Source organism: Rhinatrema bivittatum, chromosome 2 (genome assembly GCF_901001135.1).
Source record: "Rhinatrema bivittatum chromosome 2, aRhiBiv1.1, whole genome shotgun sequence".
Lineage (NCBI taxonomy): Eukaryota > Metazoa > Chordata > Amphibia > Gymnophiona > Rhinatrematidae > Rhinatrema > Rhinatrema bivittatum.
This window is the reverse complement of record NC_042616.1, coordinates 153,461,682-153,487,027: the sequence shown is the minus strand read 5'-3', so window position 1 is coordinate 153,487,027 and position 25,346 is coordinate 153,461,682. Positions and strand designations below refer to the sequence as shown.

Below are 25,346 nucleotides of genomic sequence, written 5' to 3'. Positions count from 1 at the left end.
GATCAGTTCGGGGACTTCCCCAGATCTCATCATGCAAGATCGAGGCAGGATGCGACATCCCAATCTCCAGGCCCTGTCACTCACAGCCTGGATGTTGCGAGGTTAATTCTGCAACCACTCGATCTCTGAGGATGTATCTCGGGTCCTGTTGGCTTCTAGAAAGCCTTCCACTAGAAAGTCCTAGGGACTGAAGTGAAGGAGGCTTTTTGTGTGGTGTGAACAGAAGGCCCTAGATCCGTTCTCCTTCCCCACACAAAAACTGCTTGATTATCTTTTACAACTATCGGAGGCTGACTTGAAAACCATTAAGAGTTCATCTGAGTGCAATTGGTGCATACCACCATGGTGTAGATGGTATGCCTATCTCTGTACAGCCTATAGTTGTACGCTTCAGTTTGAAGCCTCTCCTAAGGCCTCCTGCTGTGTCTTGGAAACTCAACATTGTGTTAGCTAAGCTGATGAAAGCTTCTTTTGAGCCGCTGTGCACCTATGACTTGAAGTAACTGACCTGGAAGGTCATATTTTTGGTGGCGGTCACTTCAGCGTGCAGGATCACCGAGCTCCAGGCCTTAGTGACTTATCCATCTTACACTAAGTTTTATCATGACAGGGTGGTTTTGCATACACACCCTAAGTTCCTACTTAAGGTGTAGTGATGGACTTCCATCTTAACCAGTCCATCATCCTCCCAATATTCTATCCCAGGCCCCATTCACACCAAGCTGAACGAACCCTACACAGTTTTGACTGCAAGCAAGCCTTAGCCTTTTATCTGGAGCGGACAGAAGTCCATAGACAGTCCACCAAACTTTCCTATCTTTTGATAGGAATAAGTTGGACATTGCCGTTGCCAAACAAACTCTATCGAATTGGCTAGCAGATTGCATCTCCTTCTGTTTTGCCCGGGTGGAACTGCATTTTGGGGGCCATGTTGAGGCTCATTCTGTCTGAGCCATGGCAGCGTTGGTGGCTTACTTGCGAGCATTCCCGTGGAGGAGATCTGCAAGGCTGAAACATGGAATTCTTGCCACACATTCACATCTCACTATTGCCTGGAATAGAGATAGCCAACGCAACAGGTTTGGCCAGTCTGTTCTTGAGGTGTAGAACCCAGCTGTCTCCTGCCTAGAGCCCATTTGGGTTCAGGCTGTGTCCCCCCTCTGTTACTAACGGCACCATTGTTGTGCCCATTGGCACCTGATTGGGTGTCTGTTAGTCCCTTTTTTTTGTTGGGGAGCAGCCTGCTCCCCATGTGTGAGGGCTACCATCTTGCTTGTCCATGGAGAAAGCTGAGTTGCTTACCTGTAGCAGGTGCTCTCAGAAGACAGTGGGATTTTAGTCCTCACAAAACCTGCCCACCACCCTGCGGAGTTGGGTTTCTCCTATTTTGATTTTATATAATTTTGTGCTGTAAAACTGAAGAGGGGACCCATGTGGATGTGTGGTATAGGGTGATGGGCATTTACAAGGTGGCAAGTCAAAGTTCTAGAAACTTTTGACATACGTTTTCTCTGTTGGGGCTCCATCTGATGATGTCACCCATGTGTGAGCACTAATATCTTGTCCTCGGGGAAAACACTTGTTACAGGTAACTCTGCTATGTCCAAAATTTAAATACAAAGCACAAATCAGAATGACGGCGTACAATCATAAAAATAGAAATAGTACAGTCATTCAAATCCAAGCTCATGACTTTTTTTCAGCACAGTTATTTTTGACTGTGTGTGTATTTATCGTGCTTTTACTGGTTATAAAGTAGAATTGGAATCAAGTTGGTAAGAACAAATTCATTCCTTTCTCTGAAGACAGCAGTTCACCAGCCACACATATGGAATGACATCATTCTGATGGCATCGATATGAACACATCTTCCAGAGCTTTGCAGGAAATTCTTAATTCTCTTTAAACATATATGGTATTTCCTACATTCCCATGGTCATACAGCATATAACAGTTCTTTTTCTCTGCTAAGTGTTGGATGCATTTTGCTTCAGCATTTGCTGTTTTGCTGGGGGGGGGGGGGGGGGGGGGTTCTCTCCAGAGCAATTTTTCTCTCCATTATTATTTTTGAGTCAATGTGCCTTAGATATTTTTTCTTCCCCCTTCTTATTGTCCTAGTTAGGATCTTTGGCATTTTTGTAAATCTTTTTTTTTTTTTGCCATTCCTGTTAGCAGGTCTGCTTATCTGAGGCCTCTAACAGGGCCTCTGATTTTGGTTCCCTTTTTTCTTTTTTTTTAATTGAAAATTTTTATTGAAGGTCAGAATATAAAACATACATTGTATATGTGTCAAAGCAATGAATAAACTGACATTCATTTTACAATCATAACTGTTAACCTTCCTTTACCACCACCACCACCCCCCCCCCCACCTCTCACCACCAATTCCTGCATCAAGCACCATAGATACTTATTACTCTCTGTAACGATGATGATTACTGTTTGCCACATTTCGCCTAACACCTTGAGGGAGTCCTGCTAGATTAGCATGTATTTAAGTGAGCCTTAGGGCATATATTCCAATGCTTATAATGACCTACAGACTAGAAAATAATAGCCAGACAATTATAAATCTTCTCCGAGGAGAATCTCTCATAAAGCAAGAGGGGAAAGTTACGGGGCACTCAAAACAAGTAGATCTCTTAGACTTTATTCAATACAAAAAGTCTATATCAGCAAGTTCCCTCACCTCCCAACAGCGGTTTCCAAATTTTCTGAAACACTGAAATTTGTTTGTTTTCATTTATACACATGGATTGCTGCCAGTCGGTAATAAAATCTTAATCTCTGCAACACTGCCTGCAAGGATGGCATTTCCTATCATTTCCAATGCAGTGTTAATTCACATCTAGCAGGATTAAAAACTTGCTGACAAAACCACTGTTGGAATTTAGATAAATTTGGGGATGGTACATTAAGTAGTATCAATCCTGCACTTGTAGAGTGGCCTCCAGCCAATGCACACCTGAATTCCAAAATGAAGAGACCAGTGGACAGTCCCACCAGATGTGAATGAATGTACCTACGCCACCACACTCCCTCCAGCAATTTTCGCTAATTGCCGGGTACATGCGGTGTAGCCTATGTGGTATAAGATACCAATGCAACAATAGTCTGTAACAGCTTTCTTGTAGTTGGGCAGATATAGAACATTTGCAAGCAGACAAATATACCTGATCCCACGTTTCGGGAGCAAGAGGAGCACCAAGTCAGTTTCCCAAGCCCGTATATGAGGAAAATTATCCCAACCTGATCCAAAAAATAGAGTATATCTTGGAAACTAAAAACTAAACCCGGTTTCTTATCCACTTCTGTGCATATATGCTCAAATAAAGTTTTACCTTGGGCCAAGGAGGATGAAACCTCCTTAGACATTATAAAATGGTATAATTGGGAATATGCTAAAAAATCCACCTTAGCCAACTGGTAATTATCAGATAGCTCACTAATAGACAAAGGAGTGCCCCCTACAAATACATGTTCAATACAGTGAATACCCTTTGCCCTCTATTCTCGGAATGCTCTGTTTTGAAACCCAGTGGGGAAGACTCTATTATAAAAAAGATGAGATGTATAGAAGTAAACCCTCTTCCCCACTAATTGGTCTTTCCACCTAGCCCAGATCCTTAGTGTAGTGTGCAGGGTGAAGGGTATAATGGCATAGGGGCACCAAGTACGGCGAGGCTGCCAATACAAAGCCACTAGTGGCATTCCCCCTACCATACGTTGCTCAAACTGTACCCACTGTTTAACGAAGGTTTTCCTATGAATATCCGGTATTGCCCTAAGCTGTGCAGATGCATAGTACCAAGCCAAGTTGGGGACTCCCAGGTCTCCTCTACTCCTGGGTTGATAGAAAAGGGAACGGGAAACCCTAGGTGGACATCTCTTCCAAATGAAGTCAAAAACCTTCTTTTGCCATGATTTAAGAATGGCAACAGAGATAAAGACCGGTAGAGTAATAAAGAGGTATAAAAACTGGGGCAGAATGCTCATCTTAATAATTGCAATACAGCCCAGCCAAGAGAAGTATTCTCTGTTCCACCTATGTAAGTCTGCCTCCATCTTCTTTACCAAGGGCTGGTAGTTTAACTGGAATAAATCTCGTACTTTGGACCAATCTGTATTCCCAGATATTTAATTTTCTATCCCATTTAAAGGGGAAGGCCACCTTAATCGTACACACCTCGCTTTCAGATAATGTAACATTTAAAATCTCTGATGTATCGAAATTAACTCAAAATCCAGAAATTGCACTAAATAACTTTAACTCAGCTGAAACTGTCCAAAATGAGGTCATAGGGTTGGTTAAAGTGAACAAAATATCGGCAAATAATTATAATTTAAGATGTATATCACCCAGCCGAATGCCCTCAACCCCATCAGAACTCTGTATTCTGGAGGCAAAAGGTTCGAGGAACAGGGTGAAGAGAAGCAGAGATAAAGGGTAGCCTTGCGTGTAGTGCCTCTCTCCACTGGAAAGGTAGCACTATAGCCTGAGGGTTGTTATACAAGGTTCGAATGAAAGTCAAAAGAGAAAAGGGCCAAATCCCATTTTTTCAAGTGTTTGAAAAAGGAAAGGCCAGTGGACCATGTCAAATGCCTTTTTGGCATCAATAGAAAGCAGTAAGAAGAGAATCATTTCCTTATGGACCCACCAAAGTATATCTGTCACTTTTCTGATGTTATCAGCTGCCATCTGCTGAGGGATAAACCCCATTCAAGCGCCTAGCTAATATTCCGGCAAGGATCTTAAGGTCCACATTAATAAGTGAGATGGGGCAATAAGAACTGCACAAAGCAGGGTCACGGCCTGGTTTAGCTATAACAGAGATGCCAGCAACATTTGAATGATGTGGGAAGCATGCCCCATCTCTAAAGCTATTAAAATATTTGGTTAATAGCTCCACTAACACAGAGTCAAATCTTTTATGGTAAGTACCATAAAAGCCATCCAACCCAGGGGACTTGCCTGATTTAAGAAGCTTAATTGCCTGTGAGATTTCTAAAGTACTAATTGGTGCATCTCAATATTGTTGTTGATCAACTGTTGAGTCCAGAAATTCTAAAATGACAGCAGAAGTTATGGCTGGATCACTAGCATTTAAAGTAGCATAGAATGCAGAAAAGCAATTCCAGATATCTGCTGAGGATGTTACTAAATGACCACTGCTATCTTTGATTTGGCAATCGCGTTCTGAGTAAAAAGGGCCTTTAGCCTTTTAGCTAAAATTTTACTAGCCTTATTGTTCCCCTAAAAGTAAGTCTGCTTGGTTAATGCAAGCATATGCGCTATGGGGTAGATTTTAAGAGGTATGTGCGGGCATACATGTGCGCACGCTACCCGGCGCACACATATACACCCGATTTTATAACTCGCAGGCGTGCGCATGATATAAAATTGGGGGGTGGCGCGCACAAGGGGGTGCACAATTGTGCACCTTGCAAGCGCTGAGCCACACTGCCTTCCCTTCCCCCACCTCCCTCGCCCTTTCCCCCCTACCTTTTAGCAGAATTTTCTTTTATTTCAAAACTTACTGCTGTCGCGCAATCCCTGGCACAGCGGCAAATGGCCGCTGTGCCGGGAGCCTCTGATCCGCCCCGGGACTTATACGTGTCCCGGAGCTATACGCGTGTCGCCGAGCCTTTGAAAATAGGCCCAGCGTGCGTAACCTTTTGAAAATTCGGCTCTGTGTACAGAGTCCAGTTCAGCCAGCTCATTGCGAGCTACTTGCAGTTGTTTAAGTCTTCTGGAAGACAAAGACTGTATGTTGCTGTGATAGGTCTGTTATTTTATTAATTAAAATAAGCCTTCTCTTCTCTCTCTTCTTGCGGTATGAAGCCTGTGCAATCATCATACCCCCTCACCACAGCTTTAGAGCATTCCCAAAGGATGCCTGCTGATATAGTAGAGGAGGTATTCAGTTGGAAATACTCCCTAATGCTAGTATCGAGAGACTGGCAGAATTCGTCATCTTGTAATAGGTTATCATTTAAACGCCACATTCTCTGCCCTGGGTCAATATTTTTAGGTGAGATTGTCAACATACCGGAGCATGGTCTGACTAGGTTATGTCGCCCACCCCTGCCTCTAGGATCCTATTCTGTAATAGTTTATCAATTAAAAGGTAATCTATACAGGAATATGTTCCATGCTGTGCAGAAAAGAAAAGTATATGATCTGGAGGTGGGGTATTGCTGTCTCCAAAGGTCCATCACTCCCCAAGTCCTTATCAAGGAGGTCAGCTCTTTCCGGGCTAAAGGGCAAGAAGGCTCAGTAGCTCGGGAGGTATCCAATTTAGGGTTTCTAGCAAAATTAAAATCTACACCCCTTCTGCATGTTGCTTGAGATTGACACCCAACACTCTGAGGAAGATGTGCTGGTCTGAGTTAGGCGCACAAATATTATCGTGAAGATTTCCCCATTGGATTTCAGCTTTAACAGCACAAAGCGACCTAGTGGGTCCAAAATATGCATAATATATTCATAAAGGAAGCTATGAGAAATAAAAATACCCACCCCTGTATATTTTGCCCCCTCTGTGCTGGCGAAAAGAAACTTATGAGGATAGGCCACAGATGATAACAGAGATTCATGTCACCATCTTACACTTTCTTGAATAAGGGCAATTGTTATTTTATAATATTCCAAATCTCGCAAGAGAAGATTCCTCTTTCTGTAGCTATTCAAGCCCTTAACATTAAGAGAGAAAATTTGCATGGTCATCTGACCATATATATATGTAAGACCACAAGCCATAATAAAGCCCTTAAGGCCCTCTAAAAATACAAATGGCAATAGCAACGCAGGTATATTTCCCACTCCCACCCCCCTTCCCATTACCCCATCCACTCCTCCCCCATAGTGGACCTTACTCTTCTGAGGGGGGTATTAGTCCTGTAACCCGGTATTAAAATAACCAAAACAAAGTGAATCGACCTGAAATGATGTCTTTTTAACAATATAAGTCCATCATAATTGTTGCTGGCAGCAATTCTTCTAAGCCCTCATCTGCGCATCAGTGCTGCACAATTAAAGATCAGCCCAGAGCCAAACAGTAGCAAGTTCCACTCTCACCACCAGTAAGGTTGAATAAGTCACCCTTTCTCAGGGGGCTGGCTTAATGTTGGTTACTTGGTGCTCTAATCTGCGGCGGTTCCCGGCTCTTTGCCATTGCGGTGCTGTAATCACTTGAGCCAGGCCATGTCCTTCTTTGTGCGCTGAAAAGTTTATCAGCAGATTCACTTGCTGAAAGGCCTTCTCCGCTTCTATCAAGGACTTGACTTTGTAAATGACACCATTCTCTGTGAAGGAGAGGCCAGACGAGAATGTCCCCCTATAGCGTACATTCTCCCCTTGGAGCGTTCCCGTTGCTGCTTGCAGTTCAAAGCGTTTTTTCAGTGTAACAGGAGCAAGGTCGTTGTAGACTGCCAACTATGACCTTCCCAATCCCAGTCTACACACTTCCTTGTGGCCATTGCCAGTTGTTCCTTGTGAATGAAGCTATGCAGACAAACTACTATGTGGCGAGGCCTGTTAGCCAATTTGGGGCCTAGTGACCTATGTGCTTGCTCAATTTTTATGACGCTAGACTTCCCCGACTTCGCCTTGGGTGCAGTGGAGTTCATTACAAGTAAAGACTTAAAAATTGCTGGTGCCACCGACTTGCAATCTGCATATTCAGGCATCTCCAGTATGCCACAGATTCTTAATTTACATCGGCGCATATGATTTTCCAGGTCTTCCATTTTTTCTGCGAGCCATTCCTGTTCTGCCTGAATACGTTTTTGCTGAGCTGATATTTTCCGGCGAGTCCTCCTGACTCTCTTGGCGCATATCCAGCTCATCCATTCACATGCCCAGTGCCGCTACTTCTTCCTTGATCTCCGACATAGAGGCAAGCAGATCCTTTTTACGTTGTTTTATATCCACTTTCATATCCATAAACCAGCTCCTTAATTCCTCTATGATTGGGATATCAGAAAGATCCACTGCTAGGTCACTTTCTACCGTGTGGTCACCCGACTCCATTGTGGCCTGATCCCCACTGACCTCTGAATGTTCTGCGGTGGTTTTAGAGCAGGAAAACTGCTTAAGATCGGTAGTTTTTTTGCTTGGATGCCAGCAATAAAACAGCAAGCTGATATTCCAAGATAGGATCTGGGTGGCTTGGATTCACGCTAGATGTAAGTGGATTGATGTGGGAGCACTCAAGCTAGGCAGCCATTCACCTCAGTGATATCATCCACCCTTCCCCCCCCCCCCCCTTTTTCTTTCTCTTTGATCATCTTCTCTTGAAGGAACATGTTTTTATTTCACATTGTCCATTTTTCTGACATTGGCAAAGAAGGCCAGCAGTTTCAAGAAGTTTCTGGACTGTAACCAAAGGTGTCCAATACAGAACATCAAAAAACTACAGATGTCTAAGCAGGAATCATGGGTCCCACTGTAGCATCTGCTCTGGGATCTTGATGAGGACAATAAAGTTCTGTAGCATAAGATTACAGATTATCTTGATTTAATGAAGAAAAAATCCAGGTCCACTGAATCAACATCAAAGAAGACATCATCAAAGCCATACTGACTTGGTGTCAAGGAGTTGTGAAAAGAACTGTTGACTCTTGTTGGCATAGAAGCCTAAAAATAGACCCAGAGATCAAGACAAAATTACAAACTCCCAGCTCTGACTATAGAACTGGGTTCAAGCATGGCGCCATCAATAAACAGCACAGAGAATTCATGAAAGGATAATGTTCTCCCTCAATGCTTAGCTCCAAGATCAGGGGGATACTGGCATGAGTTCTCCAATCTCTGAAGAAGCTGTGCCTGGAGAAAGGCTTTACCTCCCATTCTGGGTACTTGCTACATCAGGCGGTAAAGGTCCAACTTTGGGTTTTTGGCACTCCTCAAAACATCCTGAGGTTCAGTCCTCTTGATGAGTGCTATCAATTCTTTGGCCCAGAAATCTTCATGAAAGAACTCGATAGATAGATAACGGAGACAATTTCTCAGCACATGAAGAATGCCAAATGGTTGGAATTGACCATCTTGGTTCCACTTGCACAGAGTGATCTGCCTACTACCACTACCTCTGTGGCACTGAGCATCTTAGCATCAACCTCTAGCTTCAAGCAACGAGGGTCAATGTTATTGCCAAGCACACTGAGTCAAAGCTGAATTGACCCAGAGAGGGAAGCCCTCCCAGAATTTTGGCAATGATCAGCTTCAAAGTTCCCAATAGGTAGCAGACTCTAGATTGGCATAGGCTCAGATGTTACCTCCAATATATATTGAGTAATATGAGTTTCATGGGTCAGAGGTAAGTTCTCAACAAGAATGTTAACCTGACCTCCTTTCAGAGTCTTCTTTTCAACAGGTGGCAAATTTCCTCTTGAAGAGGTTTGTTTTTCTGATTTTGTTCAGGCAGTGGCCAAGGCTACTTCAGTTGATCTGCATGTCCATGGTGACCCCAGGTCATCCCAGTTTGGCCTCTTCAAGAACCTGACTACTGCAAAAGTTAGTGGCAGTCCTCATCCATTTTGTCTATCACATGTGTAAGAGATTGTGAGAAACACCATACTCTGTACTTCCAGTTGATAAGAGGACTGACACCAAGTATTGTGGCCAGACAGCTAAAGCATTTGGTTGATCCCTCTTGCCACACTAGCCTATGGTGGTTGGATCTGCCATGAAATAAGTAAGAAGGCTAAGACAGTGGTTCCCAGCCTTCTTCTGGAGGCATATCCTAGCCACTTGGGTTTTCAGGATTTCTGCAATGAAATGCATGCGATAGAATTGCATATATTGGAGACCCAGACTTTGCAAATCTATCTCATGCATATTAATTATGGATAACCACTGGTTAAGTGTGCCTCCAGGAGAGCGCTGGGAAACAGTCTAGGACACACACTATAGTGTCCCCAGAATGTGAGTCAGGCCTTAGTGTCACAGATGTGAGCCCTTGGGCTGTGGCGTGGTGGTTGAAGCCTAGCAGGCAAACCTACTTAGGCCCACACCAACAGGAGGACTCGCTCCCAGGTTGATCCCTTGGATTCCAGGGGCCAGCAAGGCTTAGGCGAGAGTCCTGTAAAGAGTGGTCAAATGAAGTCCAGTTATGGCAGACGTCAGGACAGGCAGCAAGCAAATGGTGTCGAGCTGCAGGCAGAGGTCAGGCAGCATCGAAGTCCAAGCCAAGGTCGGGGTGATAGAGATCAAGCAGTGTCAAGGTCCAAGCTAAGGTCAAGGCAGGCAGCAGTCCAGAAGGGTAGTTAGTCTGAGGCCAGGGTCAGAACCAGAAGTCAGGCAGAGATGGACAGATGATACAGACAAAGCACAGGGGACCAAGACATGGTAGGAACAAGCAAGGCAAGGCACAGGACAAGGCAAGGAGGCAAGACAAGGAAAAGCATGGAGACAGCAAGCAACTCAATGCAAGAGCAGGACAATCTGTTGCTGATGCAAAACTTGTAGCATGGCTGGATTTTAAATAGCCAGCCACGTGATGTCATCACTGAGCACCAGCAGATTTGCTTCCCGCCCACAGGGAAGCAAATCTGCTGGCGCACACATAGGGAGGCCCAGGAAATAGCTGTGTCAGAACTGCATCAGCAGCATTCAGGGGTAAATATGGCCAGTCGCGGGACATCCCATCGCCAGTCAAAATGTAACACTTAGAACAATTTTAAGTGGAAACATTTTTAGAATACTATGCTTTTATCCCATGTAGCATCCTGTTAAACTTACATGGTCTGGTATTTTCCTACAGTTTTGGAAAGGACACAGGAATTCACCATATCTTCTTCAAATAAGAACAAGGTGAATTCCATTCATTAACGTCTCAAAGCAAGGAGCACTAAATGCATCTTATATATTTGGCATATGATGCTTTTGAGATGGCATTGAGCTCCTCTGCAATGGCTTTAGATGAATGCAGACTCTCATAATGAATTAGATTCTCTTCTCTACCGTAACATCCTCACCAGTCTCCTCATTTACAAGGTACTGGAATCAGAAGCCCAGAAAGCAATTTTTTTTCCAACAGTGCTTCTATTGACCTACTCATCCCTGAGAACAATGTCTTTAGACATCACCACCATGAAGGGTAGGGTTTTTTTGACTGAATCCAGAGAATATAATGAATGCTTTAGTCTTCAACAGGGCTGCATATTACACCTATTGCAGTTGTCTCCAAATCACTCACCAGAATTTACTTTGTTAAAGATTTCTTCTCCCTTAAAGGCCAGATTGGTCAAACTTGTACCACTGCAGTAGAGAAGCAGGGGATTTTACTCAGGTACTTCATGGTTCCTAAGAAGACTAGGGGATACTATCCTATCGTAAACCTAAGAACCTTGAACAAATATTAAATGAAAGAAAAGTTCAAGATGGTTATTGTGGGAATCTGATATCTCTTCTAAACAAAGGAGAGACTTACTGTGTTCTCTGGATTTGAAGGAATCATATTCACATATAAAGAGATTCAGGTCACTAGTAGTATCACAGACCTGTTGTAGGGAAACAATAACTACTGCCTTTTGACATAGCATCAGTTCTGCAGGTATTCAAAAACTGTTTTGCTGTCAGAGCATTTATATTGAAATAGGGTGTTCATATGTTTCGCTGCTTGTCTGGTGAAGGGCACCTCATAGGTAGAGGCAGAAAAATCCATATGCAACACTCATTCAAGTGCTGGAGTTACTAGAGGTCCAAGAGTTACTAGAGGTCTAAGCCTATAATTTCAACTTGGGTTTTTAGGAATTCTGCTAGATATAACTTATGCCATGGCTTCCTCCCTCCCCCCCCCCCCCCCCTCAGAATCTCTGACTTAAGTATCTGTAGTGAGAGAAGTAAGGCAGCAGACATCAGCGTAGATCATATTGAAGGTGTTGGGCCTTATGGCCTCCACAGTTGACACATCTTCCTATGAGACATGTTGAGTGGACATTAACGTCCCAGTGGAATTAAGCTGCTCAAGGACACTATCTTGATGACTCTTGCATTCTAATTTGATCAAAGGAATGCTTTTCAAATACAACTAAACTTGAATGTTTGGACTCATCTGTGGTCAATCTGGATTGTGGTGCTCATCTAAATGGATTTCATACCCAGGGTCCCTGGTTCCTACAGGAAACACTTTAATCTTCTGCAGCTAAGAACAATTCATGAGGCTTACAAGTGGCCAGAAATATTGTTCTAGTCCAAACAATCAGTTTGCCATGTTGTACCGGAACAAGCAGGGAGGAATAAGATCCCCTCCTCCTGTGTCAGGAATCTGTCAGATTGAGGAACTTGGTTATCTCAAACAGAAAGATTCCAAAAGCCACCTGTCTGATAGGGGCAGAAAATATTCTGGCAATTAGGCTGAATTGTCCATTAGACCCTCACAAGTGGTCCTTGAATGAGAGTATGGTGAATAAACTTGGAAGATATTGGGGAGTTATGATTCTCATAACCCTCTTGCCAAAGCAAATTTGTTTTCCAGTCCTTCAGGATTTATCCATCAGGAAATCGATCAGTTTGGATATTTTTCCAACTCTGATATTACAGAATCAAAGAACATTATTTCATCAGTCTTAAAATCCTTGCCCCCATGGCTTTGATGTTGAGAGCGAAGTAATTCCTTCTTATAGTTTTGCCGATCCAGTGTCTTAAATACTTATGGCTTCTGGGACGATGTCCCCAGAAACTAGAAGTTCCTGTGATTGTGTGGAAGGTGGTTTGCTGTCAGGTGTGAGGCCAAAACCCTAGAATCCTTTGTCCTGTCCCATGCGAAAACTGCTTGAATATTTTCTACATCTTTAAGTGTCTGACCTAAAAGCCAATTCTGTTGAGATTCACCTCAGTATAAATGATGCTAATGACCAACATGTAGAAGGAAATTCAATTTCTCTACAGCTTGTGGTTTTCAGATCCTTGGTTTGGGGGGGGGGGGGGTGCTTTCTTCATTTGATTGCCTTTCATCAGGCCTCAGGCATTGTCTTAGGACCTCAGTTTAGTTTTAACATAACTGATGAAAGCCCCTCTTCAGCCTCTGAACTCTTGTGGGCTAAAGTACCTGATCTGGAAGATCATCTTCACACCCTAGTAATTTATTCGCATCATACTAAATTTCATTATAATAGTGTTGATAAGTTTCTACCCAAGGTAGTAACAAACTTTGTCCTATTTTAAAGGAGATCTTTATAAAATGAATCCAGTAAACTATAGGCCCATCTCAAATGTGTCATTTATTAGCAAAATAATTTAAGCATTAGTCTTAATGCAATTAAAGGGATTTGTCCATGGAATAGGCTAGCTTGATGCTTATCAAGTGGGATTTCAAAAGGGCCATAGCAAAGAGACAGTGCTATTGGCCTTAGCAGATGAGATATTGCAATTATTAAACAGAAGTGATTCGACTCTTGGTGATGGTAGATCATTCTGCAGAATTTGATATTGTGGATCACAGTATCCTTCTGCAGAGAAGGGATGAATTAGGACTTTGGGACAAAGTTTTGAGCTGGTTTTCTTCCTTTTGTAATTATTTTCAAGTAGTTAAAATTTGTTGGAATCTTGACCATTAAATTGAAGAGTCCCTCAGGGCCCATTGTTTTTACCAACTCATTTTAATATATATCTAGCCTCTCTGAGGCAGTTTCTAAAGGGTTTTGGAGTAATATATATTTATATGCAGATATTTAACTGCTTTTTCCCTTTAGGAAATGATGTTATGAAATCTCTGCAGAAGCTGAAGAGTTTTATCAGCATTAGCTGATTGGATAATTTTGAATTGGCTAAAACCAAACCTCAGAACAACTGAGGTATTATAGATAAGAAAGCCAACTATTTAGCTATTACCCTCTGACTAGGTATTCTCTTTGATTCCACATTAGCCTTTGAAGCCCGTGTAAACAATGTTTCTGTACAGGTGTTAAACAAGTTAAATGAACTTAAACTTGTGATGCAAGCTTTAGTTGGGTCTATTGTAATGGTCTTTTTATATGGGTTTATCAGAGCAGCTTTTTTAGAGATTCCAGTTTGTGCAGAATTGTGCAGCCAAAACAGTAACAGGTACAGAGAGAGGTGAACACCTGTACTAAAAACTCCATCAGCTTCCTATCAGCTTTAGATGGCAATTTAAAATTCTTACTCTCCTTTGTTGGATTGCTGAGGGAATCTGTCCCAGTTTATTTTATGAAACTGGTATGTTCTTTTGTGCCCAGTAAGCTCAGTACATAAAGCTCAGTTAAAAATTCATAGTCTTTCTGACTTTTTAGTTGTCTCCAAAATTATGGAACAAAATGCCTTTTGATTTATTTGAGGAAGTAGATATCAGTATTTGTGGTGTATACTTAAGTTTTGGCTCTTTTTCAGCTTTCATGCATATAGAAACATATATATAGAAACATAGAAATGACTGCAGAAGAAGACCAAACGGCCCATCCAGTCTGCCCAGCAAGCTATCACACTTTTTTTTTTTTGCATATTTTTCTGTTATCTTGTCCCTTTAAATAATTTTTTTGTTCTATTTCCCTTCCACCCCCGCCATCGTAGATAGCAGTGCTGCAGCTGCATCTAAGTGAAGTATCCAGCTAATTGGTTTGGGGTAGTAACCGCTGTAATAAGCAAGCTACTCCCACGCTTGTTTACCCAGCCTGTGCAATTCAGTCCTTGTTGGTTGTTTGAATATAAATCCTCTTTTCTTCATTTCCCCTGCCGTTGAAGCAGTGAGCTGCGCTGGATATGTATTCTAAATGAAGTATCAGGCTTGATTTGGGGTAGTAACCGCTGTAACAGCAAGCTACACCCATGCTTATTTGTTTTACCCAGCCTATGTAATTCAGTCCTTATTGGTATACGTCTGAATATAAAACATCTTTTCTTCATTCCCCCTGCCGTTGAAGCATAGAGCTATGCTGGATATGCATTGAAAGTGAAGTATCAGGCATTTTTGGTTTGGGGTAGTAACCCCAAGCCAAATCATACCATGATTTAGTTTTGGACTCTGGTTAGATACCTAATATGTGGTGGTGGTGGTGTTTTAATTGGATTATTTATTTGGTTTTATTTTGAAATATGAATGTTCTGTTGTAAGGTTTATTTGATATTGTACATTCTATTTTGTATTTATATATTGCATTGAACAACACTGAGTTTTGCAAGATAAAAGAAAATAAATTTAATATTAATTGTCATTCCATCTATTTTCTCCAAGACAAAAGCCAACAAAGATGAAAAGCCCTTATATACTTCTGGATTAAAAAAGAGCAGTTGCCTTCTGTCTGGCGTGGACTAAAGACCATAAAATGTCCCCACAGCTTTGTGTTTCTTTTTTCAGAAACAAACCAAGGATTCTATGTCAAAGAGAAGACTGATTATATAGCAGACTGCATCTCTCTTACTTTTGCCTAGACTGGTCTGACCTTAGAATGGCATATCAAGGCCTCGCAATGTAAGGGCCTTGACTGCATCACTAGCCTATCTAAAATCAATCTCTGAAGAAGACTTGTAAAGCTGCAGTTTAAAGTTCTGTTATTGTTTAGATACATTTCCAGATGCAGCTACAGGTGTGGGAAGTGCATTCTTCATTGTTTTTTCAATGGTTAGATTCCAACACCAAACAAAATAGCCCAAAATACCTCGGAAATCTGAGGAAACTAACAAATAATCACACAAATCTTAACCTCAGTAGAAAACTTTTTTGCTTTGAATAGGTAAAGTTTGTAGGACCTTCATGACCTCAGTTTGCAAATAGTCACAAACTGGATAGACCTCTGGTCCAACTTTATTATTTTTATTTTCCAAACTCACTAAGAGTAACAACTTTTTATGAGAATTTTTATATATTTACTTAAAAAGTCATGAAAGTCCCCAGGGCAAAATAGATCATTTCCTATTGTTTCACGAAGAAAAGCGAGCACAGTGATATCAAACACTTAAATGTCCAGTCCGTACATCACCCCGACATGGCCATGTTTCGATTGATCTCTGCTTCAGGGGGTCTTCACATCCAGATTAACCTTGCTCTCTGTCACTGCCTTTGCATTCCTAGCGTCCAGATCTTACCCCGATAGCGTTGGAGATAGATCTACTGGGGATAGATCTGGACGCTAGGAATGCAAAGGCAGTGACAGAGAGCAAGGTTAATCTGGATGTGAAGACCCCCTGAAGCAGAGATCAATCGAAACATGGCCATGTCGGGGTGATGTACGGACTGGACATTTAAGTGTTTGATATCACTGTGCTCGCTTTTCTTCGTGAAACAATAGGAAATGATCTATTTTGCCCTGGGGACTTTCATGACTTTTTAAGTAAATAGATAAAAATTCTCATAAAAAGTTGTTACTCTTAGTGAGTTTGGAAAATAAAAATAATAAAGTTGGACCAGAGGTCTATCCAGTTTGTGACTATTTGCAAACTGAGGTCATGAAGGTCCTACAAACTTTACCTATTCAAAGCAAAAAAGTTTTCTACTGAGGTTAAGATTTGTGTGATTAGATTCCAACACCAGCCACTCCTAGGGATTTTGGATTGTCTTCATATTTAAAAAAAAAAAAGTGAGTTCTAACTCAGCAAACAAGTTTTGCAGCCCTGTTGGTGGCATTGCTCTTGTTTGTCCCCCTTTTTTTAAGGAGACCTATTTGTGCAACTAAAGTGAACTCTTTGTCTTCGGAGAAACTGAAGTTGTTTCCTGTAACAAGTCTTCTCTGAAGGCATCAGTTTACTAGTCACAAATGCTTCCCTCTGGAGTTGAGCTCATTAGCTTAATTATAGAATTAAGGTATGCTGCATGAGCACAGAAATCAAAGCACATGATTGAAGGAAGCTCTAAGAATTTCCCAAAAAGCTCTGGAAAACATCTCTATGTCAACACTGTCAGGATGACGAATCCCAGAAGGATAACTGGTAACCTGCTGTCTTCAGAGAACACCTGTTACAGATAAGCAAATTTGCCTTTTCTGCAACAAAATACCTTGGAGAATGCCAGTATGGAAATTTGACTTTTATATGTGCAGTGATTTTTTATATCTAAACAGAATGTCTGTAAAAAAAAAAGTTTAAATACTAGGGAAACAGAATATCATAGTGTACAGAGCCTTTTAACTCTAGGCTTTCAGTTCAAATCAAGTTCAGGTTAATAGCTGCCAAAGGTCATTAGCCATTTGAAAGCCATTCGGTGACGCATGTTTATTTAAACATACTTATTAACCTCATCCCCAGATGAACCAGCCATTAAATGTGGTGTACAAATATAACATAAAATCATAATAAAAACTGATTAAATATACATAATCACAGTTATAAGAGAAGGAATATCCCATTTATCATTTAGTACAGGAACTAACGTCATTAGCTGCTATAATTGCACATTGCCCTTATTTCCCACCTGGAGCTCTGTAATAAATAAATCTGTCAGAGCATTAAACTTCTCACTCCCATCATTACAACCCTTCCTCTTAACAACTTCAATATCTGAATCATAAATACAAACCCACAACCAGTAATGTTAATCGATCTAAATATACCCATTTTCGTTATCCAAATATATACAAACAAACATGTTGGTGTCTTTGTTCAGGTCCCAGGGAGCAATTTCCAGACCACAATATAATTGGTTCCATTAGTGGAACCATAAAGGCACTCTCTCTAAAATAGGGCTGAAGCAATTTGAGGACAATAGAGGGAAGCTTGGAATGCCATTCCCCTTGCCATATTTGTTCTGTGGACAAATGGATGATTTCATGGAGATTCTGCTGAACTAACATTTGTTATGTTAAAGCCACTATAAAAATAAAAACCTTGCTTTCCCTTTCCAGCAGCACCACCTTGTGTTGCATTTTTTCTAAGTGAGACAAGAAAATAGGTTTATTAAATAGCTTTTTTCTTTATACTATATAGTTTTGTAAAATATCAGTTACATAATAGTAGCTGCATGTATGATTGGCAATAGAACAATAATATTATACAGTAACTGAGAGATGTCCTGTTTGTATTTAGTTACCAGACTGGGGCAAAATGAAAAGGGCACATTCTTTAAATTTGGAAATAAAGAAAGGTGCTTTAAAAATCAAACAAACAAACAAAAAAAAAACCCAAAGCAACCACTTCAGCCCTTTAAAAGAGGGCAGGTATCCCCAATATATAGATATTTTATGCAGTAGTCTGGCATATAGATCCCACCTCGCAGGAAGATGCACACTGCTTCAGTCGTCTTTAAATTTCTAAAGAACATTACTTTAAAATATTTTGTGCAAAAGAAAATGTTTTCCTGTCTCAGCTGTGTAGATGGGGAAAAACTTGGAACACCAAGTAATTAAATCCAAAACACAGTGAATTTCTAAATATAAAAGTGCTAGATAATTGTAATAAAAGTATTATATAGTGCAAAAAATGTAAAGTAGAGAACATGCATTAAGAAGATAAGTATTGAGAATATGCTTTAATCATTCTTTAGCATGTATTGCATCTGTGCAGACTGCAGTCTAGACAAGAATTGGCTGAATGGCGCCTCTGTTAACCTTTCAGCACAGTTGGAGGAAATTATCTGTTTGTAAGGTTCAGTGTCTTATCACTGTCCTTGAAGAAATGCTCGACTATTTGATATTTTCCAAACACATCTTATTTTTGTTTCCATTATATGGTATTGTCCCAATTATAACACCAGGTTTTTTTTTTCCAAAATGTGCACGTCAGAAAACCTGCCTTGTCATATAATCATGGCTACATGCCTCCCTGATGCAAAACTGTTCAGTAGTAGCTCTCCTTCAGCTAAAGATATTCCTACTACGGTGATGTTCCCCAGTCAGTTTAAACAGGCTCACTATCCCAGCAGCACAAGACACTTCTGAGTTCCCAATATAGTTGTCTACTACCAAGGATGCTGCTCCTCATGGGCAAGTGCTAGATGTTGGTGTTAGCAAGCCTTTTACAGGCCATCTGCAGAAGCTGCGCAGAAACGGACTACTAAGTGATAATCACATCCTAACACCATCTGGGCAAAGTAAGAAGTCATCTGTGGTTTGCTTTACAAATGGGCTCAATTTTATCTGAAAGCGTTTTGCAGGGCTTCAGGAAATGTATGATTTTATGAGTCCCTACTATAATTTTGAATTATGAATAGCAGATGATCAAATTTATATAAAAAATGCACTTGATAGTATAGAAGATCACATTATGTATGCAAATAGTAATGAAGAGGAAAGTGGCCCTGAAATGAGCAAGTGTGAGGCCAGAGATGCAAATGGAGATGAAACTGAAGTTTGTGAATAAATCACATTTAGCAAATTTTGCATAGTTTAGTTAAATTTGCATTCTGGTAGTTCTCCTGCCTCCTTTGTTCCAACAGACATTTGACACAGAATTGTTCCTTTTAGAAATAAAATGTCAGAACACTGAGCAGATCATTCTACGGTGTCTTGCAAGTCTTCACATCCTTCTACATTTTTCACATTGTGCTGTTTAATAAAAAATACGGTCAGAATAAATTAAAATAAACGTTTGTTTTACTGGTCTCTACAACATACTATATACTTTCATTGTGAAAGAACAATTGTAGAAATATTCCAAACGTAATTAAAAATAAACCAAAAGTCTTGATTAACTCTTCTCAGTGCTTGATTCAATACTTGGTAGAATCCCGTTTTGCAGGAATATCAGCCATGGGTCATTTAGGATTAAATGTCTACCAACTTTTCCCTGTGGGAAGGTGCAGTTTTTGCCCATTTGTCTTGGTAGAAGAGCTCGAGCTCTTTCTAGTTGGCTGGAGATCATCTGTGGACTGCATTCTTCAAATCTTACTACAGATTTTCTATTGGATTCGGTCTGGGCTTTGACAGGGCATTCACTTTCTTCTGACTGAGCCACTCCACGTTTTGCTTAGGATCATTGTCCTGCTGAAAGGGGGAATCATCTTCCCAGTCTCAGGTCTGTCCCAGACTGGAATAGGTTTTCTTCCAGATCTGCCTGTAGTTTGCACCATGTTTCCCTTAATCTTCACAAATCTTCCTGATCCTCCTGCTGCAAACCATTCCCAGAACATAATTCTGCCACTACCATGCTTTACTTGTAGGGATGGTGTTAGCAAGCTAAGTGTTGCATTTGGTTTTATGCCACACATCGCTTATCATTGAAACCAAAATGTCCCACTCTGGTCTTATCAGACCACAAAACCTTCTCACATTTGAATGCAGCATCCCCTAAGCATTTCTTTGCAGATGTTAATGTGGCACATCATATATGGCTTTTCTCTAGCAGTAGCTTCCTTCTTGCCACCCTCTAATATAGGTCATGTTTGTGGAGTAATCTTGAAATTTTGGAGTCAGCGTTTTCCCCAGTCTCAGCCAGAGACCTCTGCAGTTGTTTTAAAAGTAATCTTAGGCCTCACAGTGACATTTTCCAATAGTTTCCTTAACCCACAACTTTGGAGGGGGTACCCTGATCGTGGCAGTGTCTTGGTGGTGAAAACTGTTTCCGTTTTACAATGATGGACCTGACAGTGCCCCAAGGAATATTCAAACACATTGACATTTTGTTATTGCTGTGCCCCAGTCGATAACTTTGAATAACATTATCCCAGAATTCTTTCAGCAGCTCCCTTGTTTGGCATGTTTTCACCTTTGCTTCAAATTCACTTCATACATAGGTGGGCTCTATTTAAGTTGTTATGGGCTTTGTTAAGGCAAGTTTTGAAGCGGAATTAATTTGAGTTTGCTATGACAAAAGTGTGTAAAGACTTATGCAATCAAGACCTTTTGCTTTTTTTATTCTTAATTACTTTTGTAATTGTTCTTTCATGATGAAAGTGTGTTGAGTATGTTGTATAGATCAGTGAAACAAACTCCTGCTTTAATGTATTTTGATTTATATTGTTTGGACAGAATATGTAAAATGTAAAAGTGTGTGAATTCTCTTGAAAGACTCTACAGGTAACGTCAATGGCAGATCTCTGCTGAGAGAGAGGAGCAGCAATCCAGTTTGATTGTGTCAAATGCAGTAGAAACATGAAAACAGCCTTCTTTGCACACACTGCAAAAGTAATAGTTTGGGTAACATTAGTGCTGCTGATTGGCTAATGAGAAACATTGTTGCAAAATGTGTGGTTAGCCATGACGGGAGTAGTTAAGGTTATGTTGGGGATGTTTTGTTTTCCTTTTGCAAGAGAGTAATACTATCTCATTTTGCTTTTCAGCAGTACGATGGCCAGTTCTGTTCCAGGAAGCACGTATAGCAGTCAGAGCACAGTGTACAGTCCTCCACCCACTGCTAACACTACTGATATTGCTGCGTACCAGAATGCTACCACTAATGTATCCCAGGTGCCAAACTATAATGTAGTAGCCTCTTCAACCCTGCCACAGTCAACAGGAAGTCAGCAACAAGAAACGTACTCCCAGAAGGCACTACTATAGAACCTAGGAATTCAGATTCCTAATCATCTCAGACCTCTGCTAAGTCCACTTGGGAGTGATACAAGTTTCCTTGTTTAATGTTACAGCTTCATTTTTCCTCTGCCTAATAGGAAATTTATATCTGTGAACAAGTTTAATGATTGAAAGGGTAGAACTATATGCAATTTGCACTGATTTTTCATGTTTTTCAGTTTATAAAAATGAACAAACACTACCTTATAGAGGAATGAATGTGGAACATTTCATTTTTTTGAAAACACCTACAGATTGGTACATGGTTATTTGTGATGGTAAAAATTGGCTGACTTTTGAAACCTCCAAGCTTACAAACATTTACTGCCAATATATCATGTACATATATTGACGTTTGATTTCCTTAATGGCCACTTTGATAGCCATTGTGATCATGTGAATATATTTAACATACTGTTTAATTTATGTTGCTATTATTTTATTACAGTCTTAGTTGAGATTGCCATGTTTTATAGTGTTTTTATGTAGTTTTATTAAAACTGCAGTTTTCCTCAGTACCGAGAGAAGAATCTGTTCTGTATAACACAGTTCAAATAATGAGGGCCATGTGAACTCCATACAAGTTTTCAGTTTATGTAGGAATACAATTCCTCCTGCCCCATGCTCCTCTTTCGCGCCTCCTTTCTCAGATGGCATGCTTTGTTGACTGAACCCTTCGGCTCCACTCTTCCTGCAAGTATCGCTGCAGTCATGACATTTACCTTTGCTCCCCCCCACCCAGTGCTTGACTGTATCACGTCTGTGGTATACCTAAGTCCCATTGGATAGGAGACTCATACCCAAGTCTCTTGTACTGCAGCACTATAGCTGAGCTATGCAGCCAGTGCTACTAGGTTCCTTTAATTATGAATGGAAGATCAATGTATTATGACAGCTGTAGTGCTTGGGCATTTTTACTTGCCATTGCTTATCAGTGTGAGCTTAGTCAACTAAATTTTAAACTTCCAGATGAAAATTACAGAAAATTACTCTTTACATTACAATGAGGGTTATGTTTGAAACGAGTACTTTTCTTGGCATTGTGGGACCACAGAAGAGCAGATGGAAATCTTATACCCTGCAACTGGACTTGAAAATGTATCATTATCTTACCTTTCCGTATAGAATATGTAATTAGCCTGCTGAGCTGTATTCTGTATATTGGTGTAAAGGGCACCAAAGACTGAGAAACATAGACTTGGACAGGAACAAAAGGAATTCTTAAGCAGCTGGAAAGAGAACAAATTATCTAACATTATGGAAGTCTGTTTTAATTCTTGTTTGTTCTTAAAATAGCAGCAACAACAACAAAATCAAAGGAATAGAATACACAGGCACAGAGGCATTTAATTTCTATGACTGTTTCTTTGATATAGTGATGTATCCATGTAGTAAATTGTACTTTTATTTTTGGATTTTTTTTAATGGCTTATGTACATATTTAAATATGTCATGCTATTATATAGTAGTCTTTGATTTAATTCAGAAATTGTCTTTATTTGGAAAAAAATATTCAGCTGTTTTCATCTGAACGATTCATAACAGAACCTGAATGAGTATATAATTGGTACCCACAAACACAAGCGCTTTGAGACTCCTATTGCATAACAGTTTGAGCCACTCCAGAGTTTAATGGCGTGCAGTTAGTCATGCCTGCACATGCCATTGCTATTCATTTGCAGGTGAGAAACTCATATGTTATAATTAAACTCATGATAAAAACTGGAACCTGGTACACACCATCGATCTTAAAATATGCCCTGCCCATGCAATCAGTTTGCACATTTCGTTATCAAATGGTCGCGAGATATTATACAGATTATATGATAACTTGATTTGCAAACCAATAAGCAAGTGTATATTAAGCAGTACTACACTACTAGCTAACTGACCATTTCTAAGCTCTTTGATTTTGCATGTTCCAATGTACAGGTCAAGAAATAATTAATCTCCAACTTTTTTCTTTTAGTCTCAACAATTTCCCTAAATTACAATAAAGTAACACATTGTATCTAGTTACTGTAATACTATGTGTCCAGCTATTTTATTGCATTATAAATTTGTTGCCCAACTCCAAAAAGGACCTAGTGTAACTTACATCATCATAACACAAACATAATCCAACAATACATAAAAAAAAGTACAAGAATGGAAGATTGAGGCAGAGTGTATAAATTAACATGCATATTTTCAAATAGTCATCACTCATTATCCAACCCCACAGCTAATTAATTGCCCAAAAGGTGCATCCTGACCATCTATTTAGAACCCAATCTTCAAAAGATCTAGACTTTTAAATTTAAAATTTGGGGAGCTCTGAGTGTCAAAATTTAGTTGCCTTACATTACAAGGCCCTTAAATTTGACCCTAAAACAGGTGAGGCCAGGGGAGGAGAGTCTTATTTTAATTTTAAATTGTAAAATATGTGCTCTATCTTAAATACTAGGCAAGTTTAAGTACTTATATTCGGTTGTTTAAGGTGCCTTAATTGGCTACATGTAGGTATTTAAATAAGAGTCCAAATTTAGGCATCTTAAATCAGGCACTGGACACTTTGAATATATGGCTTTTAGTGTTTATGGTAGAATTGGCAAGAAATAAATGGGCCTAACCAATAACCAGTCTACCAAGCCTGCTTTCAGTTCTCCAGTGCAGTGGTTCTCAACCAGTGTATTGCGACACACCAGTGTGTCGCCAAGCACACGCAGGTGTGTTGCCACACTTCAGGTCCCTTGCAGGTCCAGCTGCTCCCCCTGCCCCAGCGAGATGAGAACTCTTCCTCCGCCCGGGCTTGAAATGGCTGATAGCCCAAGCGGATAACTGCAGGAGAGCTGAAGTCAGTGGCACTTGCAGGATGGTCTGTTCTTCCTATACACCGCCCCCCTCCCCCCCCCCCCTGCAGCCCGGAAGAGGAAGTGATGTGCAATGGCTGCATGTGCGCGGGAAGAAGAGGCCATGCTAGGTACAAGTGCTGCAGCAGTAGACCAAAGCAGGAGAGCAGCATGGCCCGGAGCAACGTCCGCCCCCGCAGCCAATGGGGCTCCTTTCTTGAGACTGCAAGGGTTGAAGGAGGAGAAGGTTACTGCTGCCACCAGTTCTTTGGTGGGGGGGGGGGGGAGAGAGTGAGTAAGCGAGCGAGCATGTGTGTTGAGAGCATGTATGTTAATGTGTGATTGAGAGAATGTGTGTGAGAGAGAGAAAGCACATGTATGTGTGATTGAGAAGCTGTATGTATAAATGAGAAAGAGAGCATGTGTGTCTGTGATGGAGAGCCTATGGGGTAAAAGAGGGCATAAATTGCCAAACTGGGTCAGACCAAGGGTCCATCAAGCCCAGCATACTGTTTCCAACAGTGGCCAATCCAGGCTACAAGTACCTGGCAAGTACTCAAATACTAAGTGGATCCCATGCTACTGATGCCAGTAATAGCAGTGGCTAAGTCAACTTGATTAATAGCAGTTAATGGACTTCTCCTCTAAGAACTTATCCAAACCTTTTTTAAACCCAGCTACACTAACTACACTAACCACATCCTCTGGCAGCAAATTCCAGAATTTACTTGTGTGTTGAGTGGAAAAGAATTTTCTGTGATTAGTTTTAAATGTGCTGCTTGCTAACTTCATGGAGTGCCCCCTAGTCCTTCTATTATCCAAAAGAGTAAATAACCGATTCACATTTACCCGGTCTAGACCCCTCATGATTTTAAAGACCTCTATCATATCCTCCCTCAGTTGGCTCTTCTCTAAGATGAACAGCCCTAACCTCTTTAGCCTTTTCTCATAAAGGATCTGTTCCATCCCCTTTATCATTTCGTTTGCCCTTCTCTGTACCTTCTCCATTGAAACTATATCTTTTTTTGAGATGTGGTGATCAGAATTGTACACGGTACTCTAGGTGCTGTCTCACCATGGAGCGATACAGAGGCATTATGATATTTTCTGTTTTAT

At 40.8% G+C, this 25,346-nt stretch overlaps 1 protein-coding gene across 3 annotated transcripts in view; it reads left to right on the top strand.

Annotated features, from left to right (window-relative positions):
• STAM (signal transducing adaptor molecule) overlaps window positions 1-23,427 on the top strand; it is a 214,711-nt gene extending 191,284 nt beyond the window's left edge. For 2 of the 3 annotated variants that reach the window (XM_029588751.1, XM_029588753.1), the window contains one exon: window positions 21,168-23,426. In XM_029588751.1, the coding sequence (XP_029444611.1) occupies window positions 21,168-21,387 (220 nt within the window). In that variant the 3' untranslated portion in view covers window positions 21,388-23,426. Of the gene's footprint in view, window positions 1-21,167 lie in introns of all 3 variants that reach the window. The other variant, XM_029588752.1, reaches the window with a different exon arrangement.
• Window positions 23,428-25,346: the final 1,919 nt, after the last annotated feature.